General features: G+C 36.5%; 1 protein-coding gene and 2 long non-coding RNA genes across 5 annotated transcripts in view; 1 reads left to right on the plus strand and 2 right to left on the minus strand.

The window, feature by feature from the left end:
- Positions 1 to 19,294, plus strand: part of LOC102095601 (uncharacterized) — a 36,083-nt gene extending 16,789 nt beyond the window's left edge. For 2 of the 3 annotated variants that reach the window (XR_010474601.1, XR_010474603.1), the window contains 3 exons: positions 1,429 to 1,564; positions 5,967 to 6,161; positions 7,131 to 19,294. This is a non-coding gene — a long non-coding RNA (uncharacterized LOC102095601). Of the gene's footprint in view, positions 1 to 1,002; positions 1,073 to 1,428; positions 1,565 to 5,966; positions 6,162 to 7,130 lie in introns of all 3 variants that reach the window. The other variant, XR_010474602.1, reaches the window with a different exon arrangement.
- Positions 1 to 20,280, minus strand: part of BCHE (butyrylcholinesterase) — a 79,810-nt gene extending 59,530 nt beyond the window's left edge. The window contains exon 1 of the mRNA XM_065073480.1: positions 20,197 to 20,280. Coding sequence (XP_064929552.1) covers positions 20,197 to 20,263 — 67 coding nt within the window. The 5' untranslated portion in view covers positions 20,264 to 20,280. The remainder of the gene's footprint in view (positions 1 to 20,196) is intronic.
- A 1,217-nt stretch (positions 20,281 to 21,497) lies between these two features.
- LOC110355038 (uncharacterized) lies at positions 21,498 to 24,498 on the minus strand. Its single transcript, XR_002407382.2, has 3 exons — positions 23,813 to 24,498; positions 22,007 to 22,049; positions 21,498 to 21,676 (listed from the first exon to the last, which is right to left on the minus strand). It is a non-coding gene; the product is annotated as an uncharacterized LOC110355038 (long non-coding RNA).
- Between the last annotated feature and the right edge of the window lie 247 nt (positions 24,499 to 24,745).

A 24,745-nucleotide genomic window follows, 5' to 3' on the forward strand; every position in this document is an offset into this window, starting at 1 on the left:
TTGAATTGAGTAGATCTCTGATGTAGGTACCATCTCTGGAAACTCCTTCTTTTCTTGTATCTTCATTACGCTTCCTTAGTTGTTCATTACAGAATAGAGTTTTACATTCTCTGTAGGAAGGAAAACACATTTTAAAGGCTATTAAATGTTAATGGTCGGATTGTAAGGTCCTATTACCTTATTTTTTTATTTATTTTAAGACATTCTGTGCAAGAGACCAAACAAGCAGCACAACTTCTCCACAGCATCATTGAGAAGTTCGGATGAGATTAGCGGGAGGCTTTTTGCAAGAATGGAAATGCAGCTTTTGCGTTCACAAAGGGTAGGAAGGCCAGTTGTTAACTGCAAGATTAGCTATGCAATCATCTGATATTTTAAATAATGCGAGAGATCTGGAACATGAAAACAAATTAAGCCTTGCTACGGATGAGAAAACATTACCTGAAAATATGTATGTACTTAAAGCTCAGCTACAGCAACAGATGCTGCACCTGAAAAAAGGTTTATACAAAGACGTACAAAGTTGCCACTGTATCTTACCTCCAAATTGCTATAAAACTCACAGTAATTACAAATCAACTTTTAAGAGAAGAAATGTGTATACACACATATAAGCAATGTGCAACAATATTTTCTTGTTTCTTAAATTAACAAATATATTGAGATTTAATTGGCAACGGTTTATAAGGAGAATGTTTTTGAAAGTAATATAACATGTTCATATTTGGCTTTGGTGCTTGGGTGCTAGATTTGTTTTTTATTATTTCAAACTGATGTTATGAAACCTTGAATTTGATATAATAGGAAAAGTAGCAATGTTTTTTATTGCTGTTTTCTTGCCCTAGAAAAAGAAAATGACAAACATGTCTATCATACTGTTCAGTTCAGAAGACACAGCAAAATCTGGATGCAGTGGAAACCCATTATATTTTTGAGGCAGCAAACATAGTTTCTGTATCTCCAAACTAGTACCTAGTTTAAAAGTAAATGTTCAATTTGCAGCAAAATGTTCAACTGCACTTTTCGAGTCTTCTGAAGTCACCTGCATTTTCAGCCCAGTGGGTGGAATTTGGTATGTACATTATTCATAGCATTATGTATCATTTTACTTGCTTTCCAAGCCATCTCCAGCCATTATTCTTGGGTATTAACCTTCTTTTTCGTCAGCTCCAACATATGCCGGCTCCCTAACAGGCCTGTAAGATGGAAATGAGAAGGTGGTCAAGGTTGATGCTAAATACCATCAGCTGCCTTCTAAGAATGACCTAATTATTTTTTAACCTCTGTTTTTAAAATTATATTTTGTTCTTCATAGAAAACTTGGTTGTCCCTGATATGAATACTGTTCAAAAATGCAAGTCTTCAGACATCAGCATACACTCATTATATACTTCTAATAATTGGATTGTCTCTTGGACTCCCTTTTAGAAAAGACAGAGGATAAACACTTTTTCTGAACTAGCCCTACAATGCATTGAACTTCGAGGGAAGGTCTGAAGAAGAGGTTGCTGTGGCAGATCATCCTCATGAAAGATAACGGCACACAGGAGAGAAAGGACGAGAGGTAAGATGCCCTAAATACACTACCTAAAAAAAAAATCCTAATTCTGAAATTAAAGAAAGAAATAGATCTGATCAAGTAATTTTTCTCTGTATTTAAGTATCTTATGATTTTCTTCATAAAATATCTTATCTAAGCCTCCAAAGAAGGCTGACAAAACTATATTTTTGTAAATCCTAAAACTCCTTACAGAGTCCATTCATTTCTACTGCTGTCGAAAATGTGTGAATTATGGGCAACAATGTCAGTATATTAGTCTTTCCCAAGAGAGTCAGAGTAGAACTGCAAACGTCAGTACCTTATGCCATCTTCGTGTTGTACTATTTTGGACCAAACTTTTTTATAAATGGTGTCCTGGAGCAGGTTTTGTTTGTTTTTACATGATTAGAATGATTTATTCTTAATATTGGATGCATCGTAGAAGAACATGTTCACACAGAACAAACTGCATTGTTACCATCTAGATATTATTAGCTTGACACTATCTTTGTTGGGAATTTCACTAGATAAGTGTTCTCATGTTTTTGTGATGATCAGGTATCAAATATGTGCTGTTACCTAACCGTGGCTGCTTTTAGAGGATAAAATGGACAGTGCAGAGTGATGGTCAGGCTGTATATGTGTATTAATCAGCTGGGAGAGCAGAGACAAGGTGAATCTCTCTGTAGGCAGGTATCAAATTCTGATGTTGTGTTATTTGATGCTAAGTAATATTTGAGAAGCAGTTAGCCCATAGAGGAAGAGCTTGTTTTATGTCAGATGTGCATCATTGTGTTTCTGTTGTGACATAGGTTTATATTTTATGCGAAAAATAGAAAATCTTTATTGAAAGAACAGCAACATTGCCCACAAAAGCACTCAGTTCAAGCACTCCTTAGCTTGTAAGGTCTTTGTTTGCTCTTTGACATTAACTTTTATTATAATGTAATTTATTAATTTTCCACCATATTCTCCCACCTTCAACTGATATGATTCTCACTACTCTCTAGCAAATATAGTCATTAAATACGGTGTCTAATCCTTTTTAATGGATGAATTGCCATTATTTTGTGCGTATTCTTCAAAATGAGGTGGTTATTCCTAAGTAGATGGAGAAAGAAGGGGGAGTCCAATCTCCCCTTTACAAGTTAAAGTAGTGCCTGAGATATAGGGGAAAAAAAAAAGTTTAATCCTTCCCTTTATCTTGTTTATAACCAGATTGCTGCTTCTCCATTTAATACTTGAGCTACCAGCCTATAACGCACTGGGGGGGGGAGGTGGAAAAAAGAACGAAGTAATGCATGACTTGACAGGAGGCTGGGAAGAGGGGAGGATGTGCTCTTTGCTGACAATTTAACACGAGGAAACCGAAGTGGAAAGCTGTTATCTTGTCTGTGAACCTGCGGTGAAGGGTGACGTGAATTGGCAGACAGATCATAGCTATTTGCTAAACAAATAAGAACGCTGAAAATCAGGAATAAATCCTAGTTTTTGTGGAAGTGTGTATTGCAGTGGCTAAATAACTTGCTGCTCCAGTTGCCTCTAATTAGACCTTATAAAGGTCTGTTCTACCTTGTATATCTGCAGATATTTTCTCTTCTTTTTAAGTGTTTGTTAATTATACCTCTGCAAAGCAACATTGCTGCCTCCTTTCTCCCTCTCTCCATTTCATCTTTATCTCTACCACCCCTCCCTTCTTTCATCAGCCGTAAATTTCCACTTTTCCTCTCCACTTACTTCTTCTCTTCCCAGGTTTTGCTGCTCTTTGTTCTTGTTCACCACCTTTATTCTCGGTTGCCCCCCTCCATGTTCAATATTCTATATCTCTCTTTGACTCCCATCAGGAGTTTCCCACAATTTTCAGGTGATCAGGGGAACCAGGAATAGCCCCTTGTTGTTTTTCGTGCTTCTTACCACAGTAGGTCTGCCAATGGGAAATTACTAGGGCAGGAAAAGTCCTAATCAAGTGCTGCAGTGGAGAGTTTGTTTTGATCATGAGCAGTGTAATTAGTAAATAGGAGGTGAGAGAGGGGACGGCATGGAGAGTGGAAATGAACTGTCAGATGTGTTAGCATCTTGTCTTGATTTCTAACAAGTGTCTATGTGCATACTGGGATTTTAGAAGCTTGTTATGGAGCCAAATTTGGATTTGGGAGAATTCTTTTGGAGGGTTTCACTACATTAAAAATGATTGTATTACATGAAACAACTCCATGCTAGCTTCCCATGCCCAGAAATACAAATTTATACTGTCCTAGATTTAGCAATTAACACTATTTCTGATCAATGTTGCATTAATGCAACTTGACTAATTTTGTAGAGTTACGTGAGTTCTGGTCAGGAACACAGTTCAGCTGAAACTGGCTCGAAGAAGTATTGAATCACCCGCTGTGGGTATGTTTTTATTGATATAGTTATATCTGTATCCATATCTATATTTACAACTCATTCCAATGCCTAGAAGTGGTTTCTGCTCATAAAACAGCACTGAGAAGAGTTTCCCCTTTAACTTACAGAAGTCTGAGGTATTTTAGAAGCCAGATGATCACCCCCGAAGGCCAAGTTTCAGCATGATGTAGGAAATTCCCCTTAACAATTTGTTTTGCAACATTAAAACCAAGTGAAAGTGAACCTTTCCAGTAAAAAATTGCAGGCAACCACAACTGCAAGTGACCCATAAGAGAAAATGATAAAGTGTCTTTGAACTCCGTGCTACTGTTCAGTGGTTTATTACTACATGTCATCTTAGATATTTTTCTTATACTAAGTGTTGCAATTAGTAAAAATCCTTATTTAAAGGTAATTAGGTGTCAGCTTCATTTCCAGTTAAGACTGTACGTTGATTTAAAACTACTTTATAGTGACATTAAGCTGCAAAGAACAAGTAAAATAAAGCATAAGCCCGAGATGTGCACTGTCGGTCCCCATAGATTTAAATTTAATTAAATGAGAAAACTACAGGACTTTGTGTTCACACTGGAGATTCCCAGAGCTATCCCACAAATGGTATTCAGTTATTGCAAGTCATGAGCTCAGCTTGGAATATTGTTTTATCGTTAATGCCGCCAGTCAATCCCCAATTAGGCCTGGTATCTAAAATGGCACACTGCGTGATGAAAACAAAGGGCCTTGGCCTCGTACTAAGTGTGTCCTGGGGATGCAGCCTCTGCAATCACACCGGTTTATCCATTTATTAACACAGTGAGCCAGTTGTTTCAGACGTGAAATTCAACACTGAAGTGGTGCTATTTTGAGAGGTGTTAACCACCTGTTCCTGGATGCAATCGAGCTTTTTCCTTCATAACACTTAGAGTGTGGTGTTATGCACCTCTAAAACCAGACCTCTGTGGCATCCCTGGGACCTGTGTCCACCTGAAGCGATGTCCAATGTGTCAGCCCATTCTTCCCCCTCTTCGGGTGTCTCCATTTCCCAGGCAATGTGGAAAAATGCTACATGTGCTCCCAGTAAATCTGTTTCTTTTGTTTTTTCCTCACAAACTATGAGAAAAAAGAATGGACTTTGCTTCCTAACCCCTCAAATAAGTTGCTGCCCTTTGAAGTATGGTATTATTAATCTGACATTTTATCTTGTCTATCTGCTAGCATCACCAAGCCAAAGATAACGTCTTTCAGCCCAGTTTTCATTTTTACTTTAATTTTACCTTTAATATTTGCAGTTTTTCTGTTCTCCAAATAAATTAGGAAATAAATGAGCCCACAGACAATGCTGAGAATATACTATATGATAGCAACAATATACAAAGGTGAGCATGAAAATGTCATCAGTTTCATTGCCAGATATGTTGTTAAATCAGTTTTCTGAAAAAAATATTATAGTGTTGGAGAGAGAAATAAAGAGAGATAAAAAGAGAGGAAAAAAATAGTGGACTCAGAGCTGTACAAACCTACCTCTTTGGTCCATCTTTCTTACTTCAAAAAAGGGTCCTGTTGCCTTCCTAACTACTGAACTTTTTAAACCAGCCTGTTCTGTGTGTGAGGAGCTGTCCTTTCAAGCAAACATTGTGACTTTATGAGATTAAAGGCCAAACCATTTGTTCATGAATTTGAATGTAAACAAAATCAGCTTTTTTTTTTCCAGATCTCTTTTTACTTTGTTGGGTGGGGTGAGAAGGAGCAAAATGGCCAAAGGGTGAGCTGAAGCATGCTGTTATGTATGTTTTCATCTCCAGGTGAATCTTATCCTATATGCTCTAAAGAGATCACATTTCCAACAAAGAGACCTGGAGTACAGCTTTTCCAAAACACCTCTAATAGAAAAAGAATATAAAATGAATTCAGCCCTTCTGCCTCTTCATGGGTTTCTCTGAATTTGCTGAAGTATATGCTTCTACTGAAACAATAATCATTAATAACATTATTAATTTTCTAAGCATTTTGTACATATTCTTCTTAATTCCTATAATAGTTAAATATTTCTTTATTTGCTTGGATACCTGGGAAGAAGCACAGAGAAGGCAGAACTCGCTCCTCGCTCTGCAGTGATGTATTGACAGAACTTGGGCTAAAGCGTGGTAGCTCCAGCTCCATACCAATTAGCCTCAGCAAATATTCGGGTCAAGGTGACCTGTCAGAGGAGTTCACAAAGGAGTCTCTGCAGAAGGTAACACCATCTTTTCTTACATCTTTTCTGTCCTGTGGATTCCTCAGTTGCAGAAGTGAACGTGTTCCTGGCACAGTTATTTCAAAGGAGAGCTGATTTTGTAAGGCCGTTCCTGTCCCCAAATTTTTGCCTTTCAAGGTCTCCTGCTAACTAATGATGCTGATGCACCAAAAATGCCATCTGCCATTTCTGAACTGACACCTGCCCTGTGCATAATTTTGAGCCTCTGCTATGGTTATGCCAAAGAGACATTCAGGCTTTAATCTCTACCATCCATCTCTCTCTCTTCAGTCTTACTCAAACGTAGTATCTCTTCTATTAGATATTCCTGTACATACTTCTCTCTATAGCTCCAGCAACAGCCAGAGATATGCTCTGGGAATTAAAAATGCAGACTCTATGAATATTTTTGGGAAGGAGCATAACTCCTATTACTTTACAACTTCACTTTGAAATTTGCAAGACAAGAAGTACTTTCAATTTATTTTATCACTGTAATTTAAAGGCACATATATTTTTCTTATTTAAAACCAGAAGCCTGGATGAATAACTACACTTTCAGGTATATTTGCTCTAAAATAAAAGGAATCATGCGACTGGTTTTGATACCTGCAGTATAATGGTACTGAAACTCCTAAACTGTAATATACATTAGGCTTTCCTGTAATACACTGAAATAACATTACGATTATGACAAATTTTGTTCATATCACCAAAAAATGGCTACATCAATGTTTGGCCTTTTTGTGCTGAAAATGCTTGTTCCAGCCTGAATTTCTCCAACAAACAACAGTACTGTGGCAACAGCTTTAAGACTTTTCACAATTTTCTACCTCCATCTCTACAGATATTATAATTTTGGTCCGAATTCCACTTGACACAACCCACCAGCTGAAACATGCCTAACTCACTCCAAAAAAATGGTACCTTGGCTCAGCTTCTCACTGAAATGAAGTTTTTTGTTTACAGCCGCGCGTTACCTTGTACAGCACTTGCTCGCTCTGCTGCATTTATCGTGTATGTGCTGGAAAAGCCACTCGAACGCTGTGTAACAAGCTCAGCTGAATGCTTCTCTGCCAAGGATCAAGCTACACCGCACAGCAGGATGAATTCTGGCTCTTAGCAAAACAAAGTGCGGCAGCACCGTCTGATTGCTCTTCTGCAAAAAGGACCACTTGAGAGCACAACGCTCTCTCCACTGCTGTGACTCAGGACCAGCACAACCAGGTTATTACTTACTGTTTCTTCTTCAGTGGCCACTTGAAATTTCTGTTTTTGAATTGTAACAGCCAGAGGTTAAGATTATCCACACTCACTCCTAACTTCTGTCCATCATCTTCCTTTCAACACAGTAATACATATTTTTGTTACTACATCCAATACAGGCAAAAATTATACTTGTTTTTCAATTATCCACTCTTTTTTTGTCCAAGCTTAGCCAGGTTTGCTCATAGGGACATTCTAGGCACACATCCAAGCAGGAAGCTGTAGGCTTCAAAATGTTTGGGCCATATGCGGACACTGGGGGTTGGGATGCACAGGAGTCACTGGGATGCAGCATCTGCATCCTACAGCCCTCGTTGAGGAATTATTTGTATTGTGTGGCCACTCAGGTGTCAATGATGTTGAAGATGTCCCTGCTCATTGCAGGGAAGTTGGACTAGCTGACCTTTGGAGGTCCCTTCCAACCCAAACTATTCTCTGATGCTATAATTCTACAAAGTTCAAGACGGGAGGATCCCAGGTTTGGGGTATTACATGTAGAGCTTGTTAGATATTTAAAGTTTCAGACACGAGATATCAAAGTGACTTTTTCTTTCTTGGTGGTGTTCTAAACAGCCCTAGAAAAGTGAATTTCAATCCTCATCCTCCTCTCCTTCCACAGACACAATTATTTTACTTCTGTGAATCTGGTTTGTTCAAAGTTGGCGGCAGGGGGAGGTATTACCTGTTATATTGCACTTCTCTATTCTGTTCATCAGAAATGTTATACAGAATATAAATAAGTCTAATGATAAAAAGACATTGTAAAACAAACAAATATACAGCACCTGCTTTTAAATTACTTTTGCTCCTAGTTTCTGACACAAATATTGGTCAGAATGCAATGCTCTTGCATAAATCACTTCCATTTCAATGAATCCATGGGTGCCAACAGGAATATATTTACACCTTAGCTTTTTCTATCAGCTTCTAGGCTGCACATATCTCAAAACAACAGCTAAGCAAAAAATATTTTAGGAAGCTACAAAATGATAGAGATTTTCTTGGCCAAGAGAGAGAACTTGAAGGATGAGATACTTGAACTCTAACATCTCTCGGCATGGCCGCATGGCAACAGTAATGCTGAATTGACAAAAATTACTTACATTCAGTTCAGCAATCCAAACTATTTTGGTTCCAATTAAGTAAAAGAGAAAAGGTAGAAAACTGGACAAAATGCATCGAGGAAAAAATACTGATTATCTCAACTAAAAAGGCCAGAATGAGTAGGCTTAACTACACAAGAGCAGAACAAAACAAAACACCAAACCCAACCAACCAGCCCTGGTCTTTGATCTCTCATTTTCTCTGTTGAAAATATATATATATATATAATAATTTTATAAAATGGAGCAACTGTTTTTATGCCTTCATTATATTAGCTGATTGACTGTGCCAGGAGAGTGGTGGAACCATTAAGTTGAAACACAGTGAAAATTAGGTTCTTGGTCTGTATTACAAATTCCTTTGAGTGTGCTGCTGGAGCCGTCTGGCAGCAGCCACCCAAGATATTTTGTCATGTTAGAACAGCCTAATCCACTTCAGAATTGAATGTCTTTTCTGTTTGCTCTTCACTTCATTGATGCAGTTACTACCCAACAGAAAGTGGCACAAGGCCTCCGGAAGAGATGATGTGACTCAAGGTGTGGTCTCAGCGCTTCTTCAGCCTCAATAGTTCTCTTGAAGGACAAAGGGAAAGAAAATGACGAAACATATACCCGGATTTTTCAATCAATCTATCTGTAGCACATATTAAAAAACCCCACATTTTGTTAGTAATTAGCTAGTGGTCCTTCAAGATAATTCTCATCCAGCTGCCACTATTACATTCCTGTTGTCTACTATGGAAATTTGATTTAATGAAAATACACTGCTTGAAAATAAGTGTAAGGAACTAGAAGGGGACTGCCATTGAAAGCACCAGTTCCTCTCTGCACCTGCTTTTTGCTGTGTGTTTCAGTATTGATTTTTTTTGTCTTATTGACATTTTGGGAATATAGGATAGCATTCAGCTACACTATATTGTGTCACAGTGTGTGCAATAAATAAATTCAGGCATAAATATGAGAGATATGAGCAGATGCATATACTAAAATAACAATATGTAGCTCCTTTCTGATACTGTGTACCCATTGAACAAAGTGGGGTTTTTTTAAATGGAGAAACCTATAATTATTTTCAATTTTACTCTAAGGCCTTGACCAAATCTTGATCTTAATCTTTTTGTTTGTTTACTACAGTTCAATGAGAAAAGTTTTTAATAGGACTAGTTAGGAAATAGTTGGTCCTGTTTTCAATTAACACTTCAAAACAGCAGCCTCATGTTAACTTCATAATTAAAAAATGCGGAGTTTTCTACTAAAACATTCCAACTAAATGTCTTAATCAGTTGTGTTGGTTGCTAATTTTGTGTTCCACTTGTGAATGATTCACAGCCTTAAAGCTTCAAAGCAGAATGCAGAACCTGGTCATCTGAAGCACATGGTTAAAGGAACACAGAAGTTTACTTTTTTATTTTTATTGTTATTATTCTAGGTTTCTATTGTTATTTAAATTTGATTTTCCACACTTTACTGTAGGGTATTGATTTTGTTGCATACCATAATCTTTCATTTTTGCAGCATTTCTAGCTGATGTGATGCAAGACATTTGATCCATGTAGCTTACAAATATTTATTGATGCTTGCATTGGAAATGAAAGTCCAGAGTGGTTTCTGTGGCAGGAATAGCATTTTTATTGCTTTATTTAATCTCCCGAAGAAGCTGTTTGCTGCTATTCTACCACTTTTATTCTCCGAGTACATCTCAACAGAGGTGAGGTGCAGTGAGAGGTCTAAGGGGATCAATAACCACACACCCACAGACTTTCATTTCTAGACCGTTGTTGGAAAACTGGCTTTTGACCAAACCCATGGCAGTTTGACAGCTATTTGGCCATTTAGAAACTGAATTTGTGGCCTCCATCCAGTTGCTAGCACAAGGAGGTATCTGCATTCAAATATTTAAATTAAATTAATACCTTTATCTGGAAATCTCGGCAGAGCTGTCAGGATTGGATGTCATGGAGATTTGCCTCAGGATGCACAGCAGTGCCCTGCTAGTACTTACCTGGGTCTTGCTGGGCTTCACAGATAAATTTCCAAATATTTCTAAGTCTTTTAGGGATGTGTATCTCCCAAAAAAATCTTTCCATCTGTCTTTTACAGAGAAGCACGACAGCGATCACAGCTGGAGCAGGGACCAAAACATCAGCTTCTCACTGTACAACTCATTTAGCTTTTTTCAGCCTTAATCCCCTAGCTCTAAAATTCAGAAGAGATAGTAGCGCTGTGGATAACGTCAGTATCTCACTACACTGATACAATATACGGTGTTTCTCATCTCAGTACCTTTCGCACCTCGAAAATCCCCTCTGATTTCCCAGGCTGGTGTATTGAATAGAACATTTCACCTGTCAGCATTCCAGCTCATGCCTCGAGAGCATCAACCCCCCCACGCCTCTGTTGGCACCTTCTCTTAATTCTCGAACTAAAACATTATTTTCCATACCGTGTGCAAGAATCCACACCAAATTTTATTTAATTAAACATTGATAGCATACTAATTTAACGGTGTGGTTGCAGCAACGGTCCTGGCAATGAGCCAGTTCCCTCATTGGAATAAACCACGCAGCCTCCGGCTTCATGGTTTATTCATTTGGGGACTGTGTTACAGCCTCATAAAACAGCGCGATAGTACTATTATCACTTAATTATACAGCAAGCTTTTTCAGACTTCAGTGTCTGCCTTTCTACATCAGCCACAGAACCCCAGAATGTGCAAGAAATACAAATTGGTCTGTTCAAATGTGCATAAATGTATCTCAGAGAGCTGTTTTGCCAGTATTTGGAGAATTAACAATATATTATACTCAAATGTGATAAATTACTACCCGAGAACAAACCAACGAATATATTCCTGATAGAATTAATTCTAACAGCTAATTCTGAGTCATCACCTGTAATTCCTTACATTAAAAAAAATCCCAGCAACAGAAATGTGCGGCTAATCTGAGTAAAGAATATTCACTGGGAAACAACAGCAACAGAGAAAGAGAGACAAAGAAATGCTGAAATTTAAACTACATAATCATTATCACTAATTGTTAGTATCTGCATTAGGTATTTCTGGAGGTAATTTCAAAAATAAAAATATCTAAATGTCACACATAGCCACAATCTATCCCAGAAGATCAAGGTTCCTGGTATTTTCTCTATTTGATGACTAATGGACTTCTTTCTGTGTTGACTCTCTTGTTAAAGTGAGGAAATATTGTTAAAAAACCAGCCAAGATAAAAGCTAAACCAAAATAATATTAATATTTCCTAAATCCTGGTTATTTTCAGTAAGTTTAAGCCACAATTTCACATAAACTAAACAAATTTAAAACATAGGATCACTTATTTCATATCATATTTCTATAGCTGTTGCCATTTATTAAGTATAATCACCTTTTTTTTAATACTCATACTGATTTAATTAATACTCAAAATGAAATTTGAGTTAGGTTCATATCCAAATGAAAGGCTATTTTCACAGGCTATTAAAATACAGGGGTATTAGCTAATCCGTATCTGTCTGCAGTTTGACAGAATTGTTAGAAATGCTGAATGTTTAATTTCCATCGAAACAGGTTTGGAAATGAGAACATTTGACTTATGTGACTAAACAAAGATTCACGCACTTAAAAGTTTTAGACGACTTGCCCAGCCCCTTAGGTTTAATGACCTCATTAAACCCATCCAGTTCTTTCAGGTCTCTCCTTTTTTCCTCACTATTCGCTATTTAAACCCCAGTTATTCATCTCCTGTTGTAGCACAACCAGCTGCCCAAAGTCCCTCCTCCTGATAAAAGTGGTTTTTAGAAATTACATATACAAGGTGACACTGGAACAACTTTTTAATGCAATATCTCGCTCTTTTTTGGAGGTTTGTTCAACATCAGCGTCTCAAATATGAAAGACGACAAGTATGTGAGGAATGGAAATACCGTGCTGATTCTGTAATTTAAGGCTTTGCCATTCTTCCTGTTGATATTGATATATTTAAAAAAATCTAGTTGGAAAACTGAGTGGTTTAGAGTTTGTCATTTTTCATGTGAAAAGGAACAAAACTGAACTTGATTACTAAAATTATTAAGTTATATGCCTATACTTTATAGGCTTTTTTTTTCTTTTACAACTACTTATTCAAAACCCAAAAATGTAAAATACATTTGAATTAGTTATGTAGAAGGGGAGAATAAAATTTCATACTCTCCTTGGAACATCTAATGAGTTTAATTTATGACCAGTACCCTTTATAGTTATTAAAACAGTAATTAAAATTATTTAAGCATAGCATACCATTAGAACTTCTGATAGTTCTCAATAATGATGAGTTCCTAAATACTTTGAATGATTTGACTTAGTTGTTTTCTCAGATGACGGAGCACATGGGAGTAAAGCTCCAGTTTGGATTTCATTTTAATTGGCTCTTATAAGACACCTGCAAATGTCACAGTGAGGTAAAATGGGACATCTACTTCAGATATGACTTTTGCCTGGCAAAGAAATACTTATTTGAACACATGGCCCTTTATTTTTGTATTTGATTGTGAAGTGTTTTTGTACATGAAGACTACAAACAAAACCTTTACCTATTTAAAACTTACATTAATAGTGATAAATGACACTGAGTTAAAAGTCATCTTGAAGAAAATATAAGGCCAAAAGTATTTGACACATTTTTGTTTCCCAGAATACACAGAAACCTCTTGGTGCAACGTAACTCATACTTTTGTTTACTCAACTGCTTGCCAAATAATTGCATTATTTATATTGTATTAACTTCTCTAATGATGTGCACACCATTTAAACGTAATGGCTAGAACATAAAATAATGCTATTTATGTGCAATTAGGTGTCTACTTAGCATTTAAATACTGTCTTCAAGTGGATTAAAAAAAAAAACCACTCTATTCTTTTGAGACAAGCAGGTCTTGGCGAGCAGGAGAGAGAGTAAGTGGTGGTGTCCCACCAAAGACAATGAAAATGAAGTTCTCTTGCCCCTGCTGATAAGAAAAGGATGTAAAGATTGAATCATTTGTGTCTCCTTAAGCAGAAATTTACTCCTGAGATACCAGAGATACCATAAGAACTGCGTAAACTTCAGTAAACCTTGAACAATTAGTGCTCTGTAAATCAATCTTTCTCTTTATCACCTGCTGTCATTCAGATCCCAGTTTTCTTATTCATTCACAGCTGACAAATAAAGACAAAATACTGGGACCCTCCACTAGGATCTGTGACTTATCCAGGAATAACTGCAAAGCAAATTCCCCCCGTTCCCACCAGTCCCTGGCGGATTCCCCATCCTTGCTGTGATATGGGACAGGTGCTATCAGGTCCTGACAACTGCACTTCCAGCCCAGAAAAAAATCATCAAAGGAACTCCCCAAAGTAAATCCAGAGATACAGCTGTCTTGGAATGTGTCTCCTTTCCTAATTTGTTTTATTTCTGCTTATCTATGTAATATATCCATCATTTCTATATAGGTGGTAGTAACACGAAGCTATTTTGCGTAGAGCAAAATATTTATGACCCCTGCTGCGTGATGCAGAGTAGAGGAGTACAGGCCAGCAGGGGTGGCAAAAAAAAGGGACTATAAGGTGCTTCTCAAGCAGTAAATTCTGGCACAGAGAGGAGCTTCAGGCCGCTGAGGAAGGAGCACGGTGCACAGCACTGCGATACACCAGCATCGTGCAGCCTTGGTCTGTTAAGCAGGGAGAGGATCCAGCCTCGTCCGTGCCCTGCTATGAAATCCAGGGCAAGAGGCTTTGAAGGCAATTGCTGATACTGTAGCCAGCTGCTTTTTCACAATAGAAAATGTAAAAATAAAAACGCTGAACTACAAACTTCAGCAGAGGAGTAAAGTTCAGCTGCTGCATATTCATAGCCCTTCTCTGAGTAAGCCTTCCATCGACACATACCCTTCCTGCATACCAAATGCTAATGCATATTTATATATTCATAAAGCATACCAAATATTTCAGCATTCATGATTATTTACTATGCACAGGTATGCAGTCAAAAATCAGGTGGCATCTAATTTCCCCATACTGTAAATTTGTCTCCAGACTGTATTATTATGCTCTGTGCACCTGCAGAATCATAAGGTATTTCACCGCTGAGGATTTTATCTTCAATTATTCCTCAGCCTCCATACTGCAGCTCTTACAGCATTATGCAACACACAGCCAAATTTATCTCCAGGTACATATTATCTAAGCTTATATGCCTATAAGCATAAATAGCCTATCATAATGCTAATGCCGGTATTAGAATAAAGGCAGGAATCGCAGCTCACAAGATACAAGGAGGCTTGTGTTGCGGTTTCTTTTTGTTTTACACCAGCAAACAGTGCAGATTCTTTGAATCTTCCTGAAGAACTTGGAAAGGGAGTTACTGGTCCTCAAATAAACCAGTGCCAATAGCACACTTGGCAGAAATTCTGAAACATCTCCTAATTTCATCTTTCTACAAAAATGGCCATTTGGTTGGGAGTGAAACAGCCCATTCTACTCACTACTGTGATTTTTTTTTCTCTCTTCTATCCTTTGCAGAACTAAATGTAGAAACATAAATGCACAAAGTGCTTAATTTTTATGCTTTATTTAAAGAAACTAAGAGGTATAAAAATAACTGAGAATGATTAAAAGTTATTCTCTTGTGCAGTTCTGACAATTGAGTTCTTGTCACACATCACTCACTGTACTAGTCTAATTTAAAAATCAAAACCATAGAAATAAGTATTGTTCTATTCTTCGGATGTTTACCGTCATGTCTGAATCCAATTCTAACAAACTACCATAAATAAATATGGCTTTTTTCAGCAGTAGGATGAATATGTCATGCTTCCTAGATTGAATTAATATCCTAGGCAAATTCTAACTTGATTATTTATTCCCACGATGGAAAATAATTATGGCATTTGTTGCCATCTACAACAGGAGGATCTTTCTTACCTACTGTATTTGAGAATTTATTAATATTTAAAAAGAGAAATTCAGGCTGTGAAACAAGATATTCAGCAACAAAAAGATAAACTGAATTATTTCACTTTCCAGATAAGACCAGCAGTAGCATTGGTGCATTATAGAAAGGCATGTGTTTTCTTTTAGAGGGGTATACGCATTTCTGATGAGAAAATTACTTACAGATAAAAAGCCACAAAGGGAAAAAAACAATGCATAATAAGAAAATATGTAGACGGGCATGGAGACAGAGGAACCTAATCTCAACACAATCATTTCTGGAAGAAATAGATGCTGTCAAGGCTGAATACTCCATATAAATCTTACCACTGAGGAGAATAGATTAAAAAGATGTGTGGAAGATACATATGTACCCAGATACATTTGAACATATCTCCTTTAAGATTAAAGTGAAAATACAAACACATTCCATTGTACTCGCTGAAGTTTTGTGACTAATTCGAGACTAAAAAAGAATATAATGCTAAATTACAGTCTTACAGTTTGAATATATAATCTTCTCTTCTTATCCACTGATAGTCTAAATAACTCCTTTCTATTAATCCTATCCAGACAGCAGTTAAGACCTTCTCCTGTAAGCTGTGATAAGATGCTTCTGTTATTTATTTCACAGTTATATATCAGATTTAATCTTCAATTCCCTAAGATAAAAACCTTTTGTTTATTATAAGCATTGGCAAACCCATTGCTGTAGAGATTTGAAGGGATGCATGCATTCCCTTTCATCTGTAATTGGAATACTTATTTGCCTCATGTTTTAGCTGGGAAATAAAATATTAATGTACGTAAGGAATAAAATATATGCTTAATAACATTTTCTATTTACTGCTATTTTTTTATTGTATAGGAATTAGTTATCATTGTGGTGGTATCTTTTTTCCATAGCTCGCCAGGATACTTTATTCATGAGTTATCATTACTTCGTCAGGTAACAAATGACATTATATTTTAATAATGAATGTAATGATATTTAAATCATGATTGTAACACTTGGACCACATGAGATGTGTGTTACAAAGGTGCTACGATGCAAGCCAGCAAAATAGTCTATCATCTCCCCAAAACAGCATTTAAAAGCAAACTTTGCTGAAGTAAGGCCCTCTCTAAAGTATTTACAGTCCTTTTATATAAAGACCTCACTCACTTAGCTCAAACATCATCAGACTTTTTTGATACCCAAATTTCTGTAATTCCAAAGTTCTCTCTGCCCAGTGACAGGTATTACAGCTGTTTTTTTTTTTAGTTAAGTAAAAACTGTTCAAAACGAAGACAGTTGGGGAAACGGTATCTACAGAAGAAATAGAAGCCAGACCACTGCTATAAATGTGTACTGAAGAAAACAGCTCCTTCTATTTGCACCATGTAAGGACCCAGCATTTTGTATTCTGGCAAGACATCAAAAAATTTCATTCCTGTGAATCGTCTACAACCTGAAAGAGAGATGTCTCAGAAACATGTGCCTGCTTCCAAATATTCACGTCTCATTCTTGTATAAATAAAACTTCAAGTAAAAGAGAAGTTGTATCGTGTATGCATATTCAAAGTAAATATATCTCTGGAAAAAGCTTTAGAAAAGCAAAACTAGTCAAACAGACACTCCATAATTTGTTGCAAGAGTTAACCTTTTATTTAGGATTATGGGCTTAGACCTACTGCCATTACTCACATGAATAACTTCCCTTAAGTGAGTAGTACAACTGCATTGCAAGGGGTTTTCACTAAGGAAAAAGCATTTGGGCTGAAACTTAACTGTAAGAAACATGTTTGTTTAATTTAAGAACTGTTTGTGTAAGGAAAGAATGGCAAATAAATTTCAGTTAAAGTCAATTCTGTTAAAACCTTGAATGTCTGCTATAATAAAGACTTCAGTGAAAATGAATAGTACAAATACTTCACAGGAGGTTTCAAGTGCTCGGTATAATTCTGGATAACTAGGCAATCCATACCAAGATTCGTTTGAGGCAAAATGTGGGGTTTTTTTCTAATCTTTTCAAAAGCCTTTTCCAAAGTGTGTAAGAAACTTCAATTCAAGCTGCTTTGCCGGCATCCAAGCAAATTATCCTGAGTTTGATTATGCAGATTTTCCTGGACTCCAAGCGAATATTTATTCTTGCAAAAAAGTTATAGATTATATCAGGTTTCAGCCCTGGCTACAGATTTCATAGGAGTTTGGAAATGCAAAGGACAAGGGAACACTATCTGCATGCCATCAACTAAATAGCTCCATTTCAGAACTTGTACAACTTGCTGAAGCTTTCAGGGATATTTTCCTCTTCAAGAAACCTAGTTTTAAAGGACTTTCACCCTATAGAATCTTTTATTTGATTTTTACGGTCCTCTGGTTAGATTAGTACATGGTATGCGACCCAGGATGAGGCAGCTCAATCCTTGCTAGAAGTTTCCTCACCCTATAGTATATAGAAAACACCCTATGGCACCAGAATGGTAAGAAAGGGCAATACTCCTCCTCTCTGCGGGTGATGACATTCAAAACCTGTTGTTTGTGCTGGAAAATCGGGGTGTTACTCCTTCGCAAACACAGTCCTTGTTTCTGCAGGTCTGTTTTCTACAGTTTCTTTCCCTCTGCAGATGGTTGATGTTGCAGATGGACGTGGGAGAGTCGGGCTGAGCAGGACAGCTGCTGCTTGGCATCCCTCTTGCTACGATCCTGAGTGTTTGTCATTTTTACGTCGCTGCCTTTTTGTTTGGTTTGGGTTGGGTTTTTTAAACACTTTGTTCATTGGAAAAACAAAGAGGAAGGGAGGACTGGCCATATGGCAAATAAGGCTGAGCTCAAGAGAGAGAAGAAAGAATCAGGCAATCTGACTTTTAATATAAATATAAATCCACGTGGGGCAATGTATGTAATGCAAAATTTAAGATGGCATTTTACATTTATACTCCTTTTTGACTTTTGAGCTGTTTACCTATACTTCAAGCACAGACTGAAACCATCACTGAAACAATTACCGAGAACAAGAAGTCCACAAAATCCAGGCAATATCCTTATTTTGCGATGGAGGAAGAGCACCTATTTTTAGAGACAATGCTTTGATGTTAGGTATAGTCTAGTTTGGTTTTGAAAACAAAGAAAGGCAACTCTACATAACTGATATATCTATGGGAAATTTTTAACTAAAATTCCTAAGCGCTAAGGAATAATTTAATGCCAAAAGAGTGTACTTGACTGAAATAACTACACGTCTCAAAACCTGCTAAAATTGTAACAGTTTATCCTGACTTTTCAGTTCCCCCAACACAACATGGTTTATCTGATACTGATAAGCTGGAATTGATTCTGGACTTGTGCAAAACAAATGAAAGTCAATGGGAAGACTTTGGTGTGTGGTGTGGGGGAAATTAAAGCACAACATAAGACAAAATCCAAGGTCTGATTTTGGGATCCCTAGAGAGCACACAATTTACTCAAATAAAACATCTCCTTCAATTAGTAAAGAATAAGCGAAAATAGCAAACATTTTCTACTGTATTATTTCAAGACTGGTACAGACTAGTGGCCCATCATGAGTAGCTATGATAGCATTCTTCCCGATCCATGTTTATAGAGAAGTTTTTGGACTGAAAATTATTCTTTTAAGGCTGGATTTTCCATACATTTACTCTTGTGAAAAAGTTAAAGCACTATTACTCTGGAGTATCTTACATCCTGCCAGTCCTGATTTTTAAATGCAATTTGTCATTTACATTCACAATTAACTACAGGCACAAATATTTAAGCTGCCTGCCTTCAACTATCAGGCACAGTAAATAGGTAGCTATCCCGTGTTTTTCACTGCTTACATTTAATAGTGACTAAAAAAAATAGTTCACTACAGTAGTAAACTCATATATTCACATTAGAATCATGATCTGCCTCCTTTTCACAGTCAATATCGCTTTTGGGGGTGTTTTTTGGGTAATCAGTACCATTGATCTCAGTGATACCGGCTGATAAAGAGAGCGTTAATACTGGTAGGGGGATAAGATTCAAGAAGGCAACTCCGGGTGAATAATAACCTAAGCACCCATTTAACTTTAAGCACTTCTTTATGGTCCTAGAAGTTAATAGCTTTACACATTTGGTCAAAGTTAAGCATATGCTTAATGCCTCTCTGAATTAGAAATTAGGTCTTTGAACTCCAGTTTTGCTTACATTTTGCTTATTATTTTGTTGGCAGAACCATTTTAGAAAGATAGGAAAATAATGTTCATTCAAAATGATATCTTTTTTGCAATTAAATGTTACCCGTACAGTATATTCAGCACACCAGCAATTAACATTTTTCTTCTTAATGTACATTTGACTGTATAACAGCTATTAAATGGAACTAACTATACAATTGTTTCAATTAGATTTTTCTAGTTCTCTAATCCGAGCAAAAGTGCTCAGAGTTAAGACACAACAAACAACCAAAAACCACAAAACAACAACAGCAAAATAAACCACAATACATCTTATTGCTGAATTTAGTTTTCTATTACTTATACAAATGGCTATTTTTCAGGCTTAGTTTTTGCTTTGTGTAATCTAACAGTTTATAGTAATTTTCCAACTCGACTTATACTTGCTGAGTCCTATGTAGCATGTATATGGCACCAGATCTTATGCCTGTAAGAACCACAGCCTATTAGAACAACTATAGAAAAGCACTTTTTTAACTTCATATACAGGTTTATTTATAATTTGATTGTACTTACTGGGAATTAAGGAAATCAATGCTGGATCTCTACAGTGCTGCCAGCAGAGGGATGTGGCAAATGGCATGCAGAAGCAATCAGTTGTTATAGGTAACAAGATACAGATGATTCACCCTCATTAATTGCATTTAATTAAAGCAGAATAAGCAAATAAGCCTCATAACCCTTCTATTGGTTTCAATGGGAGTTAGATCAAGCAAAGAATAGTTGAGTGTTAGTGATGCTCTTAAGGTTGTATGCAAGGAAATTCTGGAAGTGGTGGATCCTCTGTTACAAGGTTATATCACTGAGGTCAATTTCTGCTTTAAAACCTGGTAAATCAGAATCACGTCCATAAAATCAGAATTTATCTCCATAAGAGTCTTGCAAGTCAAACCTAGATATTAATAGGACTTCAGACTTCAATTATCCTTAACTGCAAGCTTTCCAAGTTTCTTTTCTTGTCCCTATAATAACACTTGTGTTATCTCATATTAATATTAGATATGTATTGTTATTCTAATAACTAATTACAGGATTCATAATGCTAATGATGGCAATTTAGTTTGTAATCCCATCTGTTCACTTTACCAGAGCTGTTTATTTTCTTTCCTCCTTTCAAACTACTCTTGGTTTGCAATTAATCATGTATTTTGACTTTTTTAATGAGAGATTTGCAGGGGTTTTTTTTGAAATAAAATATCAGAAAGTATAAACAGGGACTGGCATGGCACTGCAAAATGAAAATATTTCCAAGTTTTCAATGACCAAATAATTGAAAAAAAGCATACCTAGAAGTGACTAATGGAACAGCTGAATAGCTTCTGTCATAAAGAATGAGTTTATCCTTTGCTGTCATAAAGTATTCCTGGAGAATCCTCAACAAATGTTTCTGCTCTTTACACATTCAATCCTAAAGTTGTCTTTGCATATGGGGCATGTTGCATTTTTACTTTAGCAAGACTGGCATTTGCACTTATTGACACTGTCCGATGACTCGGCCCATTCCTCTGGAAGGCAAACCTGTTGAGTTGAAACACTGCACAGAGAACTTGCCCAGGAAAGCCAAAATATAGTGTATTGAAGATCCTAAAGCACTGCAATGAGTTAATATAAGTGTTCATCTATTTTCTCGCCTATATTGTTCTCCATAATTCTGTACTCTCTGACTCTCGTTCATGACAGATCAGAAAGTATTTCCTCATGTGAATTTACCTCATAGTTTAAGGGGCAGCTAGGTATAGCACTTTGAAGACAATATTGATATAAAAGTAATTATACTAATTTTAAAGGATAGTCAAAGCTTAAAATTCTCAGGCTCTTTTTGCCCCCCATTCATTGGCCATATGTTGAGTCAGAGAAAACAGAGCGAAGGACTTCTCAGAAAACTGAAGGTACACAAAAGTACAAACTGAGAAGGGCAGTTGAAGAGCTTCCTGAAGTCCCATCTCGGTGAATTAGAAGGTCTTGCTCATTTCAGCATGAATTTGCAACCACCTTCCTGAAGAAAATTCAGAATTTGGTTCAGCATTATGCGATGCTCATGTATAAACACTCTCCTCTGCCATTATTCTTGAAACTAACTTTTGAATAACCATAATAATCATTTATATGATACTGTCCTGGCTATGATAATTGTTCTAAGAGTTAAAATGCCTTGCTCTCACATACATATGTAGACCAGCCAAGAAAAAAATCTTATTGTTTCTCTATATTAATACTTCTTACTTCTTCAGGCAATATGAAATATACTTTCTTAGGAATGAGGGAAGAAAAAGAGAAGCTAAAACATGAAAAATTGAAATATTTATACAAGACATTCGTGACGTACCTCCATAGGAGTCAGATTCCCAGCCCTTATAGCAATTGGTCTCCTGTGAATGTAAAGATTAATACAAAGTCAGTTGTTAATTTCTTTAAAACTTTCTCCTTTTCCCTACAGATCTTTGAATTAAAAAAACATATCTATTTTGGTGATATATTTCTTGGGCTTAATTTGACTATGCAGAAGCAAAGGGGTCTAAAACAATTAGCTCTCTGAGGGAGAAAGTTTCCATTGATGTCCCAGAATAATGAGGTTATCCTATGTTGGGTGTATTTTAGTATCTTATATGAGTACTGAAACAAATTAAAACTAATGAAAACATTCATTCTCTAATTACTTTACATTTAACTTAGATATTATTTCTAAAACTATAATATAGCCTAGCAATCTTTTATTATTTCTAAAGCTATAATATGGTTTGGCAATCTTTTTCTGATACACTTTTTGCTCTTTAACGTGTTTTCCCTCTTCTCAGCAAGGGACAATTTAAGTACTCTCAAGCTTTATCCTGTTTTCAATATTAAAAAAAAAAAAAAAAAAAAGTAACTAAATTTTGGAGTTTGTTTGTTTGTTTCTATCTATGCTCTTCCAATTTGCTAAAGTTTCTATACTTTTTATAAACTGACTTTTGTTACAGTCCCTGCTTTCCAAGGTGGGCAGCTATTACTGTAAATGCTAAGAATTCCATCCAAATGGTTAATAAAACCTCAATCTATATTTTTGTTGTGTTGAATTTTAAAGGCTTTTTATTGTTGTTATGTGGAGGGTTTTTGTTTTGCCGACCCTCTACATGGAGCAACCAATGTCTTATGTTATTCTGAGTTTGAGTTTTGTCTGTTTGTTTTTATAGTTGCTTTCCTGACTCCAGACTACGCACTGCTGGTCATGATGCAAGAAAGTAATTACTTAAGACAAGAAAAGTCTTTTTTGTTGTTTTTAATTAAAATTCCAACATATATACCCTTCCTTCAGCCAGTGCTATGATCAGAAATGTTTTCTTGTGTTTGAGAATTGGATTGAGACCTTCGTCTACATTCCTGCATTTCAACGCAGGATCAAAGCAATAAGTTTACTGTTTGCTACGGATCTTTTCTCCATGGTGCAATGTGAAACATCAAACAAATCTCATTTGTGTTCAGCTAACACATACATAAAGAGACCAAGCCGTTGTAATTACATGCACGTAACCAAAACTGAATTCGTTTGGAGTTTTGTCTGCATGAATAAAGCATATTCATACCTTCAATAATCACAGCTAATGCCCAGTCCTGGATACTGATCAGTGGTGGCTGTGAGATATTAAACGCTTCTAGGAAAGATATTTTTATTTTATAAGCGTTCTTCATTAGCGAATACCCAGCCCAAGTGGCTGTACTAAGAGTGGTGATGGAAACATGTTTTATTTATTTAGCTGTCTTTGCTACGAACAGCTTTCCACAAGCCTCATCTATTGTTTGGTTCTGCCCCTCCAACTGTCCATGTTGCTAATGAGGATTTCCAAATGTTACCGCCTAAGTGTTAACGCATAAAGCTTAGAGTTGAGAAATTCTGACTGTCATCACCAAGGGATTAAACAGCAATTTATTCAGGTAACTCAGAACAAATATTCCTCTATGAGGTTTAAAACAAGTCATGCATCTAAATTATCAATCTTTCCCTGCATAACAAAACGGCTTGCTTGTATTCTGCCATATGTACTGCCCTTCCGGCCAAAGGACTTTGTTATAATGTATCCTCATTTTTTTTAACTTTTAAAAAAATGCGTGGAAATGGTGTTACTGATGAATTAAAAATCTTATTTTAGCAAATTACCTCAACCATCAATAATCACAGGGAGACTCCCCTTTTCGTGGCAGTCAGACTTGAAAGGGTTTGATGTCTCTTGGGCCGTGCAAGCACCATACAGCTTCTTGGAACTCATCTCCACATCACACCCTCCGATCAGCAATAGACAAGTAACCTGGGAAGGAAGAACAAGGGACAAAGTATGTGCTTACTGACAAATTTGAGGTTTCCACAAGTGCCGCTGCCCACAAGCATGGGATAATATTCCCAGTGACCGAGCAGCAGAACTACCTGGAGACAAATTCACCAAAATCAGTGACTTTTGGCTTCCAAGAAAACAGGGGGAAAAGTATAATATGAGCACCATACTGCTGATGGATAAGCTGCCCATAATGCATCCCACACAGTCTGTCCTTGGCTGGGTGACTTTCCTAATTTTGAAGCCACAGTGCAAGAGATCAGTGAACACTTTAATTGCATGTAAGAGATGATCAGCTTTGGGCACAATTTATCACTAAGGTAACTAGTTCAGAAATACACGGTTCATTTAATTTTAAAAAGAGGGTCTAGTTTAATTATTTATGCTGTATAAATAATGAGATTCCAACAGTCTGAGAAGTCACTGAAACATTATGACATTAAATCTGTGCAAAGAGACAGGAGGTGAAGGGAGAGAGTCTTTTGTGTGAGTATAAAGTGTGAGGATTAGCAAAATGTGGATTAGTAAGGGCCTACTGCATTCAATAGATAATTTAGGGTGATTTATTTACTGTTAGTATTACTTGCTTTCAGCTTATTAAAATTAACTCTACGAGTCGGTAAATAATATAAAATGCATTTGATCAAAGAAATGCTATTTTTTTTTCTAAGAACATTACTTGAAGTTATTTAACAAATACCATTTACTATTATTTATTAATAAACAGCAGGAAGCCTTCGATAGTTCGTGTTCAAACCTTG

Source organism: Columba livia, chromosome 9 (assembly GCF_036013475.1).
Source record: "Columba livia isolate bColLiv1 breed racing homer chromosome 9, bColLiv1.pat.W.v2, whole genome shotgun sequence".
NCBI lineage: Eukaryota > Metazoa > Chordata > Aves > Columbiformes > Columbidae > Columba > Columba livia.